General features: G+C 37.6%; 1 protein-coding gene across 1 annotated transcript in view; it reads right to left on the reverse strand.

Moving 5' to 3' along the window:
* SVEP1 (sushi, von Willebrand factor type A, EGF and pentraxin domain containing 1) overlaps positions 1-12281 on the reverse strand; it is a 340179-nt gene extending 327898 nt beyond the window's left edge. The window contains exon 1 of the mRNA XM_031944100.1: positions 11146-12281. Coding sequence (XP_031799960.1) covers positions 11146-11763 — 618 coding nt within the window. The 5' untranslated portion in view covers positions 11764-12281. The remainder of the gene's footprint in view (positions 1-11145) is intronic.
* Between the last annotated feature and the right edge of the window lie 1986 nt (positions 12282-14267).

Consider the following 14267-nt stretch of genomic DNA (forward strand, 5'->3'; position numbering starts at 1 on the left):
ACGAATCCAACTATTCTGGAGAGCAATCTGGAATTATGCCCCAAAAGTTATCAAATTGTGCATACTCTTTGATCCAGCAGTGCTACTACTGGGCTTATACCCCAAGAGATACTAAAGAAGGGAAAGGGACCTGTATGTGCAGGAATGTTTGTGGCAGCCCTGTTTGTAGTGGCTAGAAACTGGAAAATGAATGGATGCCTATCAATTGGAGAATGGTTGGGTAAATTGTGGTATATGAATGTTATGGAATATTATTGTTCTGTAAGAAATGACCAGCAGGATGAATACAGAGAGGATTGGAGAGACTTACATGAACTGATGCTGAGTGAAATGAGCAGAACCAGGAGATCATTATATACTTCAACAACGATACTGTATGAGGATGTATTCTGATGGAAGTGGATTTCTTTGACAAAGAGAAGATCTAACTCAGTTTCAATTGATCAATGATGGACAGAAGCAGCTATACCCAGAGAAGGAACACTGGGAAATGAGTGTAAACTGTTTGCAATTTTTTTCTTCTCAGGTTATTTATACCTTCTGAATCCAGTTCTTCCTGTGCAACAAGAAAACTGTTCGGTTCTGCACACATATATTGTATCTAAGATATACTGTAACATATTTAACATGTATAAGACTGCCTGCCGTCTAAGGGAGGGGGTAGAGGGAGGGAAGGGAAAAGTCAGAAAGAAGTGAGTGCAAGGGATAATGTTGTAAAAAATTACCCAGGCATATGTTCTGTCAATAAAAAGTTATAAAAAAAAATAAAACTATGATAAAATTATCTATGGCTTTTTACATAATCCTTTGCTCCTATTCTTCTTGACATATGAAAATGTTCACATTTGTTAAAATTTGTTAAATACAGAATTTTAAAAAAAGAAATATAATGAACAAGCTGGGAGTTTTTTTTTTTTATTATCCCTATCACAAAATTGTTTATGTGTGATCCTCATGATCCTTATAATAAAAGTTTTCTTTACTTCCGATAAAAAAGCCCTGATTCAATGTCATATTTATTAAATCAATAGTACTAAATTCCACGTATTAAGCAAATGAAATTTAACATAAAAGAAACAAAAAGATGAATGATTTGCATCACATATGGGTAATCCCAACAAGGAAGGAAGGACTACCAAGTAATTAAGAGAATGACCAAATGATGTCTGAAAGTCAGATGAGAAAAGGAACAGTGATTTGGCAAATCCATTGCTTTTACAGAAAAAGGTAAATAACTCATAACATTTCTTTAGGTGTTGTTGTTACCATTTTGTACTTAGGATAAAAAGAGGGATAAAAGTTCCATGGTTCTCTATATCCCATTCTCTGTTTCCACTGTTTTGCCAGTCAGATACCAGCAATCTAGAAGCAAAAGGGAAAGGAAGGAAGGTTATTTTGTATTTTTGTCTGCTTCATGGATTGTCAAAGACCAAAAGCAGGAAAAGAAAAAGAAAAACACATTAGCAGTCAACCTTCTGCTTGACAAGACTCCACGATAGGAGCTTGGCTGACCCTTGAACAGAAGGGACAGAAGGCATTCTGAATTTATCAATCAAACAACATGTTTCTCAAATAGCTACTATGGCATTAAGTGCTGTAGATAAAAATATGAAAAGTGAGACTATTCCTTCTCCCAAGGAACTTACAATCCATTAGTCCATATTTGAAAACCTTATATTATGTTAGAATTTGGTCATGTTTTCACTCTTCTGCCACAGAGACTTTAATAAGCCAAGGGTTTCCTCTATGCCATACCACAATGAAGGATCAAGGAATGAATGGATGAACTACTAAATGAAAGGGATTATATCTAAAGAATCAAAAGGAACCTAGATCCTCAAAAAATATCATCAGAGAACATTATCTTTGGAATGTGATTATTTTTGATTCCAAGGTAACTTAATTTGAAGATGGAAATTTAAATTTACAATGGTATTCACAGAAAAATAAAAATATCTAAATTAGCTATCTATAGTAAGACTTGTCTCTAAAAGGTTTCATCCAAATATTATAATGCAGATGATAGTATTAAAGTCTTTGCAATTCAATCCTCCATTTTGAACTCTATGCAGTCTTTATTGGAAGAGCAACAGTTTAGCAAAGAGCCAAGCTGTTCAGCTATACTAGAACAAGAGAGAATAGGAATATAAGTTACAGAACTGGCATGATTATTGACCCAGGTTGGTATAAATAAGTAGTCTGGTCAGGAAAAATGTTTAGTGTGAGTGTCCCCTTCTTTTTTTTTCTCTTAACCTTATTTTATTTTGTTGAAAAAAAACTATCAGGTTATTATTTTTGCCTTTCCTGCCTAAAACATTTTTCTCTTCTTTCTTCTTGTAATGTCTGGACTAACTTTCTGGAGGATCTCTAGACGGGTCTTGGTCTTAGGTGGAGAATTGATGAAGGCAGGAGAGCCACCATGAGATTAGTCAAGGACAGAGTCTGGACTCTTTATTTCAAGTCCTCTCAGCCCTTAAATACCTTAGTACAATTACATCATTACAGCACACTGAGAATGTGCCAACTGTAGAATTATTACATCACCATATCACACTAAGTATGTGCCAACTAGAGTGATTACATCATTATATCACATTAAATATATGTGAACTACAGAACCAGAACCATCAATTACACTGAGTAAACACCCTGCTGTAAGTATCCTTGCTGTAAGTATCCTTGCTTCAAGTATACCTTTCTCAGAGTTCCCCACTATCTGCGGTCCTATACATCTTCTGATATTTGACTTCTATAAAGTCAAATGTATTGTACTGCATTACTTTTAAAAGAATTACTAATACCCCAAAAAGATAGCTTGTTTTGTCTGTCCTTCATTTTCAACGAGAGCTAATGACATCATGGGATGATGTCTTGACTTCAGCATGAATTGAATTTCAGTGAAGCAGAATTGCATGTGATCATCAGCCTCACTCTGATTTTCTGAGTCATCAAAATCTAATGGCAAGACAAAAATTGAAATGACTGGCAATGGCCTAGGATGCAGTGGATGGCTTTGGAGTCATGCCTGACCTAACTCCAAGCATTCCACAGCACCAGTTTCAGATGTCTTCATGGCCTTTAGAACAAACTATTCTCATCCATCTATTCCACTGTGGGAAGTCTTTTTATGTATGGGATAGACACTTCCTTCCCCCACTCACTGACAGGTTTGTGTCCCATTGGTAACACTCAACCTGGTTTAGCCCATCTGTTGAGAAAATTTGAAGGGTATGGACACTCTAGATGCTGCAGCTTCTTGGAGTTACAGGTGAGAGTTTGGTGTCAGTAGACACTAATTGTAAAGGGACAGGCCAATTCTCTGAGCACCTCCACAACTGTGGATCATAACATCTGAAGGAGTTGCAAGGCAGCCTTTCCTGACACAGGTGCTGTGGACTGGGAACGAGATAAATTGGAGGCAAAGGGAAGAGGAGAGAGGTCAGACGATGCAATGGCCTCTCAGTCAGAGAGGTCAGAGAACAGCAACAGCCTCTCAGTCTCCTTGTGTCATCCTCTCACAAGAGGAGATTCATTCTGGGTTGGATCTCCAGCAGCCATTGTCAGGGGGCTCCTGTGTGTTCTAACAGCTATCCCATGTAGTCCAACAACCAATGGTGGATTAGCAAAAGTTTCCAGCAAACCCTCATATCAGAGGTATTAGTCCTTCCTGAACATCCCATACACAAAACAGCAACATCAAATTGAAACAGTAAAGAGAAAGGTAATAGCTTTTAAAAAATCAACCGAACTACACAATAAGCAGAGTAGTGATCTTTTTTCCCCCAACTAACACTTTAGCAACTGAATCAGCTCAAATACTCAAAAGAAACCACAGAAGATATGACAAGAGATGTCTTCAAATAGCTAATGATACATTTAAAGAATGGAACAGGGGATTCTATATTGGTCTTCAAATTAGGAATACTTGGGTTCAAATATTACCTCTAAAATTTAGTTGTTGTATGTCATTGAACAAGTCACTTCATCTTTCAGTGTATTTGGAACCTCATTAAAATTATGAGTTACAGATGAGTTGCTGGTTTGATTACCTACATCAAAAATCACAAGTTCAATCTCTCTGTCCTCCTTTTAAAAGGTATCAACCTCAGAGAATTACTGGGGTTCAAATAAATGTCATGTATGCAAAGGGAATTACAGCTTCAAAGTGCTTTACAAATGTTAGCTATCATTTTCATTTGTATTCTTATTTTACGTTAAATAGGAAAATATTAGAAATTTTAATTTAAAGAGAAGGATTCATTATGGGTTTTTCTTGGAAAGTTGAATAAAGGAGTTGTTTTCTCAAATGACCAAAAGCAAGAAGCATTTCATTTCATAGGACGTGTGTTAAATTTCCTTGAAGTGATGTTAATGATATAAAAAAGTATTAATTCCATGCTTATTCCATGTTCTTACTACATAGCTGGCTCTCTTTCTCTTTAGTTCCATTTGTAATTAATGAGATATTTATGATACTTCTATGCAAGTCAAAGTTTTTAATATGTAATATAACCTCTTTACACATTCCACCGTCATTCCTTACTCTCATTATTATTGTTCATTCTTCATTTTCAAGGAGGACCCATGACATATCAGGATGATATCTTGACTTACGCATAAATTGGATTTATATAAGGCAGAGTTTTATACACACACACACACACACACACACATCCATGCTCATACATTTGCTGAGATGGTTTTTAGGATATTTTTACCTCCTTGTGGCAATTATCTTAAATCTATCTTAATTAATTAATTAAAACTATTCTAACAAATGGTGGTAGTATCAGTGTTACCTCAAATTAATTTGTTTCATTTAATTTATTCATTTCCCATTTTTATAAGTTGAAAATTTTGACAAATAGGTCAGCTTAAAGCTGATGTTTTTGAATTCAAGGTCTTCTCATTTGTATTCCTTCTCCTGTTTTGGTGTTGATTTTGACCTTTATTCCAAGGAGTCAGTGATCTAAATACATACCTCTGGCAGTGATTCTGAAGTAATTTCCATATTAGCAATATCTTCATTATTAATTTCCATATCATTTATTGTCTGTTGAACTATAGAACTGTTCTCTTTTAAGTGTACAGTGTTCAATAATTGCCATATGCAATTGCTAATGCTGTAAAGTTACCCATGTATATATCCTGTAAATAAAAGACTATTAAATAAAAAAAAAATAATAATTGCCATATGCAGTACTTTCAAATCTCTTGTAGGAGAAAATATTGATGATAAATGTGAAGCTATGTCTTTGATTTCCTTTGTTCCTTTTTTTTCTACCCCATGTTTTCAATCAGCATATATTTTTTGAACAGTCAGTACAGATGGACACTGACCTACGTCTAGAATTGAATGAGAATGGCTGGGTTTTATTCAGGGATACCAAACAAAGTCTTTCCTTCCATAAATCAAAGTGTTCCCTGCTGCAACATGTCTCTAATATTTTCTTGATTCTCAGTCCACCATATTCTGTTTTCTGCTCATAACAATAAAAACTGCTTTCTTAGTTTCCCAATAGTCTCTTAATTGCTAAATCTAATATTCTCTTCTTAGTGCTCATCCTCCTTGATACTTCTGAAGCTTTTGACACTGATGACAAAGAAAAGGACATTCTTCCGTGGTCTGGAGCTATTTTCTACTTGTCATCTGTTGGACTTATCCTTCTCAGTTTCCTTTGTATAATCATTACATGCTTTCTTTTTCATTATTTGTTTTGTTTGTTTCTTGTGAGGCAATCAAGATTGAATTGCCTAAGGTTACACAGCTGGTGAAATATCAGCTGTCTAAGCCCAGCGTTGAGTTCAAGTTCTTCTGTCTTCAGGGCCACTACTCTATCCAGTGTACCACCTACCTGCCCCTTATCTATCTCCTTAGTATAGATATCTGCAGGGCTCTGTCCTGTACCATTCTCTCTTCTCTTTGCATTCTCTTCACTTTGTTGATCTTTTAAGAGTCTTTGCATTCTTGATGAAGCAGAGTAACATGGCAGATAGTGAGCTGGCCTTAACAATGATTGAGAAACTCTCTAAAATTATAATTGGTGTAGAGGGGTTTTGATCTGCATTGGTAGAGGGAGTTTCCTCATCTGGCATTTTCCTCTAGTAGTGAAATCATTCATCCAGTGCCTGGGACAGGGTTTTGTACATAGGATATGTATAACAAACACCTTTTAACACTATTGAAGTGAATGCCACACACAGCCAGAGGAAGAAGTCGACCAATCACATAGTACAAACAGGAGGCAACTTTAAGAAAACTAAAATATTTCACTGTAACCCATAATATGCTAAGAGGTCAAGAAAAGCTAACATCATATTGGATAGATCCAGCTTAATTACCACCTGATTAGAAAGGACAAGAATGGCCAGCACAGGATTAGAAGGTGTGAAGGAATTTTAATATGTATCACTGAAAAGAACAACTAAGATGACAGCTTGCCATCTCCAAGTGGAAAGTGAGAGTCATCCCTACAGGATTTGTGTCAAGTGGATAGAGAAATGAAGTTTTGAAGAAAAAGAAGCAGATATGATATGAGGGGCAGATCAAAGTCACATAACTGGGTGATTGTGGAGTACCACAATCTAGGGGATTAAAATAAATGACAATCAGCTATTTTCCAAAAAGTTCATAAACTGACAATCTGCTAAAAATTAACAAGTAAAAATGTAATAAATTTAGTATCAGGAGGATGTGTTTTGTTTGAACACAAATTGCTTTCTAAAAGTCTTTTTATTCTGGAGGTTTCCATTACCTATACTGATGGAAATCCCTCAATAAAAATAGTGAAATGCTTTTAAATTTGCAAATAATATCTCATTTTATTTTTACAACAACTTTGAGGTGAAGATGCTTTTGTTATCTCCATGTTACAGGTCAGGAAATTGAGAGATAGGGAGGATAAGTGGCTTTCTCAGGGTAATGTAGCTAGTAAGTATCTGAGGTTAAATTTGAACTTGGTCTAAATGTTGAGCCCCTATTTCGCTGCTAATTCAAAAGCCAAATATAAAATACTGTCAATCTATGTCAACCAAAACATGTTTAAAAATTAGGTTTTGCCTGTTATCTTTCTTTTATGGTTACTGGCCATTATTTTCCTGAAGTCAATGAAAAGTTAATTTAATTACTACATGATAAGTAAAATCTTACCATAGACATTCATATATATACTCAATTTCACTCTATTTTCTTTAGGAAAAGAGATGAGTGACATTTGTAGCATAGCATATATTGTTCTTATAAATCAATCACAGAACTGCTTCTTAATCAACCTACCTATGTTTTTATTCATTACTGAGCAATGTAGATTTTGATAAGCAAGGTGTAGTCGCATTCTAAAAGAGAATCAGATGCTTCCACAGTAGGATTTTTCATTTTGTTCTGTAGTAAGCATTCTTGTATTTCTTTTTTTTTCTGACCTCTGATTTTTCTAGTGATCACATGTGAAAACTTTAAATTATTTAGCAGTTCCTATATTCTGCAGGAAGGAGGGGCATGATGAGGCAAGAAAGAAAAAGAAAAAAAGAGGCTTATTAATATATGGGCAATTTTTTGCATAGATTTATCAGTACCTTTGCCAAAAGTGAATGGAGACATGAGACCAAAAAGCCGGAATTAGAACAAGAGCTACAAATTTCTTAGCCTTGTGGCTGTTCTCTTTTTACCTTGGGCTAAATATTCAGTACAGAAATTTGTTTTTCTAGATATTTTTAACATCTTGGAATATGTTGTACAGACACTCTAGGTTCAGGAATATAGATTAACCCTGAGGCAGGCCCATGATACTGCCACCATGACAAAAACTTAGTAAATTCCATCATAGGTGCTAAAAGTTATTTCTGCCCTTCAGCTAAGCTTTACCTCATTGGGCAAAGATGGCCATACATTACATTGCTCTTCTTTTTATACCTATCCTATTCCTTTTTGATCTTTTTCATTAATGGAGGGAAACTCCAGTGTGGAAACTTCTCTCACTGATAGAAATCATCAATTTCTCTTCAACTTCTGTTCTTAGAGAGTTATGATATTAAGAAATTAAATAATTTGGTCACATAGTTAACATGTCTAACAGGTAGGCTTTCAACTCAAATCTTTCTCACAATAAAACTGCCCTTCTTTCTGCTATTACATGCTGCCTCTTTTTGGACACTTTATTTTACCTTGGAAATAGGTTATTCAGCTTTGCTTTTCCTTTGCATAACTCTCTCAGACTTAAGAATATCCTTCCTTTTATCAGGAATTAGCACACTTACACCTATAAGCATTTGGGGCTCTCACCAGAAATCCCCATTAGCTCATCAGCAAAAGTGGAACTCTAGAGGACTTTTAGATGAGACAGCACATTCTCCACCAATGGATCATATTTCTGGAAACCTGGAGCAGTTTAGGAATTTTTCAAAGGAATTTTCATGCTATGTTTGTTTAACAACCATTCAGCAAAACGGAAGTGGAAATGAGGAGTGTGGATCTTTATTTTGACATGCAGTGTTTGGGAGATAGAGTTGTCCTGGTTTCACAATGGGATCAATTCAAAAGGAGAAGTTTAAGAAAAGGAAATGCAGAAAGTTGCTGCTCCATAAGAAATTAAAAACAAAGAGATGCTTTAATACAATGCTTCTCTCCAAAGAAATAGAACTATTAGGCTATATTTTGATAAACTCAAAACCAATAGTGAGCGATGGTGTACATAACACTCCCTTTAGTGAAACTCTTAATTTCTTCATCTGTAAAATGGACTTATAACATTATATAGCTAATATTTCTATAGTGTCTACTGTGTGCTAGGCACTGAAATAAGTGATTTACAAATATTAAATCCTTTCATCCTTAAGACAATCCTGAGAGGATCATTATCCCATTTTTACAGTTGAGGAAACAGAGACAAAAGTTAAGTGAATTGCCCAGTAGAATCTAAGACTGGATTGAATTTAGGTCTTTGTGACACCAGATTCTGAACTTTATCCACTTCACCACCTAGTTGTGTTTGCAAGAGAATACAGAATATAGAGTATATAATGTCTAATACACATTCCATGTCTAGATTTTACATTCATCTAAGATTCTTTCCAATAAAATCTTATGACATTTCCCCATCCTCTACTCTCTACAAATCTTAGGATAGAGACCTAAAATGGGATTTCATTGATAGAGGGAACTTCCAAGTGAGGAAACCCCCATACTTTTTCTACACTTTGCAATCTTAGAATATATTGCCTAGAGTACTGAATAACTCACTCAGGATCATTTAGTATATTTGAGAGGTGAGATTTAAACAGAGGTCTTCCTGGCTCTGAAACCAACTATCCACTCTCCAGTCTAGCCCAACTGCCTTTATCAAGTGTTAATAAAATAACATTATTACACTTGCACAATACATTATTCATTTCCTCAAGAGGGTAAAGAAAGCCAACTTACTTGGTAAAAGATGTTGCAAAATTTTATGTGAAGAGAAAAAAAATACCTTTTGTGGGGGGAAGGGGGCATGTATTCAGTTCTTTATTTTAAGTTTGCTAGGTTTTGGAAAACTATTTTTCCTAGGGATATTCACTCAATTTTATAATCTTAATTTTGTCATCTTAAATTTTTATTCAATTTCACATAAATCAAAAGATTCCAGAGGCCAGTCATTATCTTCCCGCCCCCATAAGTTGGACAGCTTTCAAATGGTCATTTTTTCCTAATGAAGTTAAGGTTTCATTAAGAAAATCTACACTGCAAAACTGATCATTTAAAAAAAAAAACTTTATGCTGAAACTTGTCTTTCTGTTGTCTAGAGAAAGTAAAAATAATGCCTGAAGAATAAAGCTCCACTAATATTGCTAAATTTTGACTTTGCTATTTGCCTCCTAAAAGCAATGCATGGGGGAGGGTGGAAGAGTGGGAGGAAATTGAGTGGAAATACTGCTAAATCTAGCCAACAGATATGAATGAGTCTCACTTTGCCACTTAGTTATGGACCTTAAAAAGATCACTTAATTTCTCTAGATATCAATTTTATCATTCATAAAACGAGCAGGTTGGAATACATATAAATTATATGCAAAATGCTGATACAGATAATAAAGATTGTAGCTGTAAGTGGAATAAAGTTAAATAACTAACAAAATCGACCTCTTCTTTTATAGATCAATTCTAAAGAGTTCAATGAAAACTTAAAGATGTAAATTTATCCATTGCAAATATTAAACAATATAATAAACTTCAAAGAACTGAGATGACCTGTTTCAAATTATTTTGCAATCATCATGACAGCCAAACATGAAACACCTAAGAAAACTAGAAAATTCACTTGTTCATTCCTCACCCCTACTCCAAACCAGTTAACCAGCATGTGGATATGTCCCCTTTCCGGATGAGTAAGGAGTCCATTATATAGGAGATAAATACCTCACAATCTTTGCCTTTTACTTCTTGATAAAGGACTGGCTCCAGAGTTGAATCCTATTTCTGATATTTCTGACCTTCTTGATCTGGAGAAAGTCACTTAATGTCCCTGACCCTCAGTTTCCTCAGCTGCAAAATGAGTTGAACTAGATGACGCTTAAGTTACAAGATCCTATGATCTTTTCAGCTGGACTTATTAACCCGGGAAGGGACCTTGTTTTAAAAATATACTTGTTACTATCTAAACATAATTAATTTCATTTCTTATGTGTTTTAATTTATGCATTTAAACATATTATTCTGAAAGTCCACAGGCTTCATCAGACTACCAACGGTGTGTGTCCCTGCCATACGCAAAAACGACCATTGTTTTACAGGTATATTACTAACCAGGTTAGGACTTAACACATCTCACTTCATTACCTAATGAAGCATAGAAATAAAGTCCCCCTTTGGGTTGCTTACTATAACATCTCCATTCCCCCTTTCCGGATAACCCCACTCCCGTACAACTTACTGCCTCACAAAGCTGTTTCTGCACGTATAACCACGCAACAGGTATGATGGCCATTGATCTGTAGCAGGCACTAAAAAGTGTGTAGGGGGTAGGCTAACAGGGAAGGAGGTGTGCGGAGCATCCTCCCTGCCGTGCGGATGCGAGCTTGCGGTTTTACACAGGCGCGGCTGGGAGCGCCTGGGGTAGGGAGGGAGGGATGGGGGAAGCCCTCGAGCTGGGGCGGTGGGAGAGAATGCCCTCTTACCGCGGCTTGCTGGAAAGCACCCTTGGTGTAGGTGCCCCCGCCTCGGTAGGTGATTTGGGGGATCTCGCGGTTGAGCAGCGAGCACTTGTGCTGATGCGGCCGGCTGGAGGAGATGTAGTCTACGCGCGGCACCACGTTGTTCTTGGACGAGAAGGTCACGATGGCCACGCGGGTGGCGCTGGGGACCACGGGGAAGTCGGACAGCAGCTTCTTGACAAACTTGAGCTCGTTGAGGAAGTTGGCTTGGCCCACGCTCGAGGACTCGTCCACCAAGAATACCAGGTCCAGACTGTGGCTCCGCTCGCGGAGCTTCCTCACTCTGCGCTTGAAGGACTGACCCAGCTTCTCCACTTTGTTCTCTTGGGGGTCGGAGGGAAGCGACTGCGGCGGCGGGGGCGGCAGCAACACCAGGGCCAGAGACCTGCGGGGCTCCGGCTCCTGCCGCTGCCGCTGCGAGGCCGCCTGCAAGGAGGAGGAGGAGAAGGAGGAAGAGGGGAAGGAAGAAGAGGATGGGAAGAAGCTAAGGCTTAAATTTCCCGACGTGGACATGTGCTGAAACGCCATACAGCCAGAAATGAGAGAGAGACCCCAGCAATAAAGCGGCAGCAGACGCCACATTGTAGAGTGAAGGGAGACCTACTGCTGCTTTGAGCCCAGCAGCAGCAGGAGGAGCTGGAGCAGCCAGCTGTACGGATCCGAGAACTCTGGTTGCCCTCTCTCTGGCACTGGCGGTCCCCCTTTCCCCTTGTCCAGTCAGATAGTCCCTTCCGCGTGCCTCAGGTAGCAGCCCTGTCTCCGATACCTTCAGTCCTTCACGTTGGGAGGAGAATCTCCAGGCTCACCCCTCTTTCAGCTTAGGGGGTTCTGGCTCTGCTGAGAATGAAATGCTTTCTCTCTGTGTGTGTGTGTCTTTTCTTCCCCCTCCCCTCCTCCTCTTTCCTTCCCTGAAACCTATAAAATGTTTGAAGGAAAGGGGGCAGTCAAGATAAATATCTTTATGTCCTTCTTTCCCTTTCCCTTTCTCTTTCCTCCCCTCCTTCCCTGTTCATGCTGAAGTTTTTTGAGATTCCGTGTCACCAGAACCCCATGTCTGTCAGGCTGTCAACATTCCCAAAGAAAACACAGCAGCACTGAAGTCTTGATTGATCCCATATGTCTGGCATGGCGCTGCAGAGGCATTCACTGGAGATGAATCCAGATACCAGGAGTGCCAAGGTAATTGGAACCACTTTGTAGAGGAAAATACACAAGCAGACAGACCAGGGAGTTACAAGCACCTTTTTAAAACAAGCATCACCTTTCCGGCAAAGAGCATTTTTGAAGTGTTGGAGGCTATGGTAGCTTTAGTTTTTCTTTCTTTATTCTTCACTCCTCCCGGCTCCCTCATCTAGAACCTCTCATTCTCATGAGAAACAGCTTTTTCAATATAATCTAGTTTGGGTTACTGATATCTGTTTAATTAATCAGAAATCAAGGATATTCCGGAGACTTAAAAAGCATAGCTAAAGGGAAGAGCTGCAGCTAATTGGCAAGACTTTCATTGGACCCTACTAAGTAATTCTAGACACATTTTCTTATTTGGATTTTTTTCACATAGGACTATTTCAGCAGATCTTCATTTTTTTCTCTATTATATTGCCATGCTAAAACGTCTTTTATTTATCTAGCATTTCATATATTTTAAAAACATTTTATATTTTTCTAAACTGTTCAATATTCATTATCTCATTTGGTTTGATTTGATCTTAAAATCTTCACAACTTTTTTGAAAGGAGATTGGAGACTTATCATCTCCATTTACTATCTAGGATTGGGAACTCAGACATCTTAATTAGATATTTGTCCCAAAACAGATGTCATCATTTGTTCTCACTCCCAAATCTACCCCCTTTCTATCAGAAGCATCATACATTTCCAGTTACCCCATTCTTTATTCCTTTTTAGATTTTTTCATAGATTACAAGTTTAAAGACTAGAAGGCCAATAATTTCAATCGACTCCTTCATTTTTATAGATGAATAAGCTGATTGCCAGAGATTCAATATATTACACAAAGTCACATATGCAGGAAATGAGACAGCTAGAACTTGAAGGTAGATCCTCTGACAGCAAAAGCAATCATTGTTTCCAACATATCATGCCCCTTAACTCTTCATTCTCCCTCACCTCTAACCTCTAGGTAGTTACCATTTCTTGTTGATTCTATCTGTAATATCTCTCACATTTTGTTTTTCAGTCATGTCCAATTCTTTGTGATCCCATCTGGGATTTTCTTGGCAGAAATACTGGAATGGTTTGCCATTTCCTTCTCCAGATGAGGAAACTGAGGCAAACAGGATTAAATGATTTGCCCAGGGTCACAGAACTAATAAGTGTCTGAGGCCAGATTTGACTTTAGGAAGATGAATCTTCCTGACTCCACGCCTTGCACTCTATCTACTAGACCACCTAGCTGGCCCATATTTATCTCCTTTTGTTTACTCATATAGCTACTACTCCTGGTTCAGGCCCTCATCATCTCTTGCTTGGATTATGACAGAATCCTTCTAACTAGTTTTCTTCCTTCGAGTTTCTCCCTTCACTGTTCAATTTCCTCCTTTCAACTTCCAGAATGTTATTCCTAAAACACTAATTTGGCTGTGTCATTTCCCTGCTCCAGTGGCTCCTTGTTGCTTCTAACATCAAATTGAAATTCCTCTGGCATTTAAAGTTTTTGACAATCTAGCTCTAGTCAACTTTTCCAAGCTAATTACATGTAATCTCCCATTCACTGCATTCCAGGAAAACTGGCCCACCAGCTCTTCCTCACTCATGACATTCCATCTTCCTTTTGAACAAGCTGTTCCCAGTGCCTGGAATCTACTCCCTTCTTATCTCTGTTTCTTAGAATCTAACTCCCTTCAAAGCTCAGCTCAGACCTACAGGAGGTCTTTCTTTGTGTTTTCTTTGTAAATATACGTAAATTTGCAAAGCACTTTTAAGGACCCCAAGCTTCTTAAAAGAGCAAAGGCCCATCTTTTCAAAGCAAATATTTTACCACTATTGCCATATGACAACTAGAACCATTGCCTCCAAAAAATAAAAGATGAATGCTTAGAGAGTAATGCAAAGGTACATAGTAG

This window comes from Sarcophilus harrisii, chromosome 1 (genome assembly GCF_902635505.1).
Source record: "Sarcophilus harrisii chromosome 1, mSarHar1.11, whole genome shotgun sequence".
Taxonomy (NCBI): domain Eukaryota; kingdom Metazoa; phylum Chordata; class Mammalia; order Dasyuromorphia; family Dasyuridae; genus Sarcophilus; species Sarcophilus harrisii.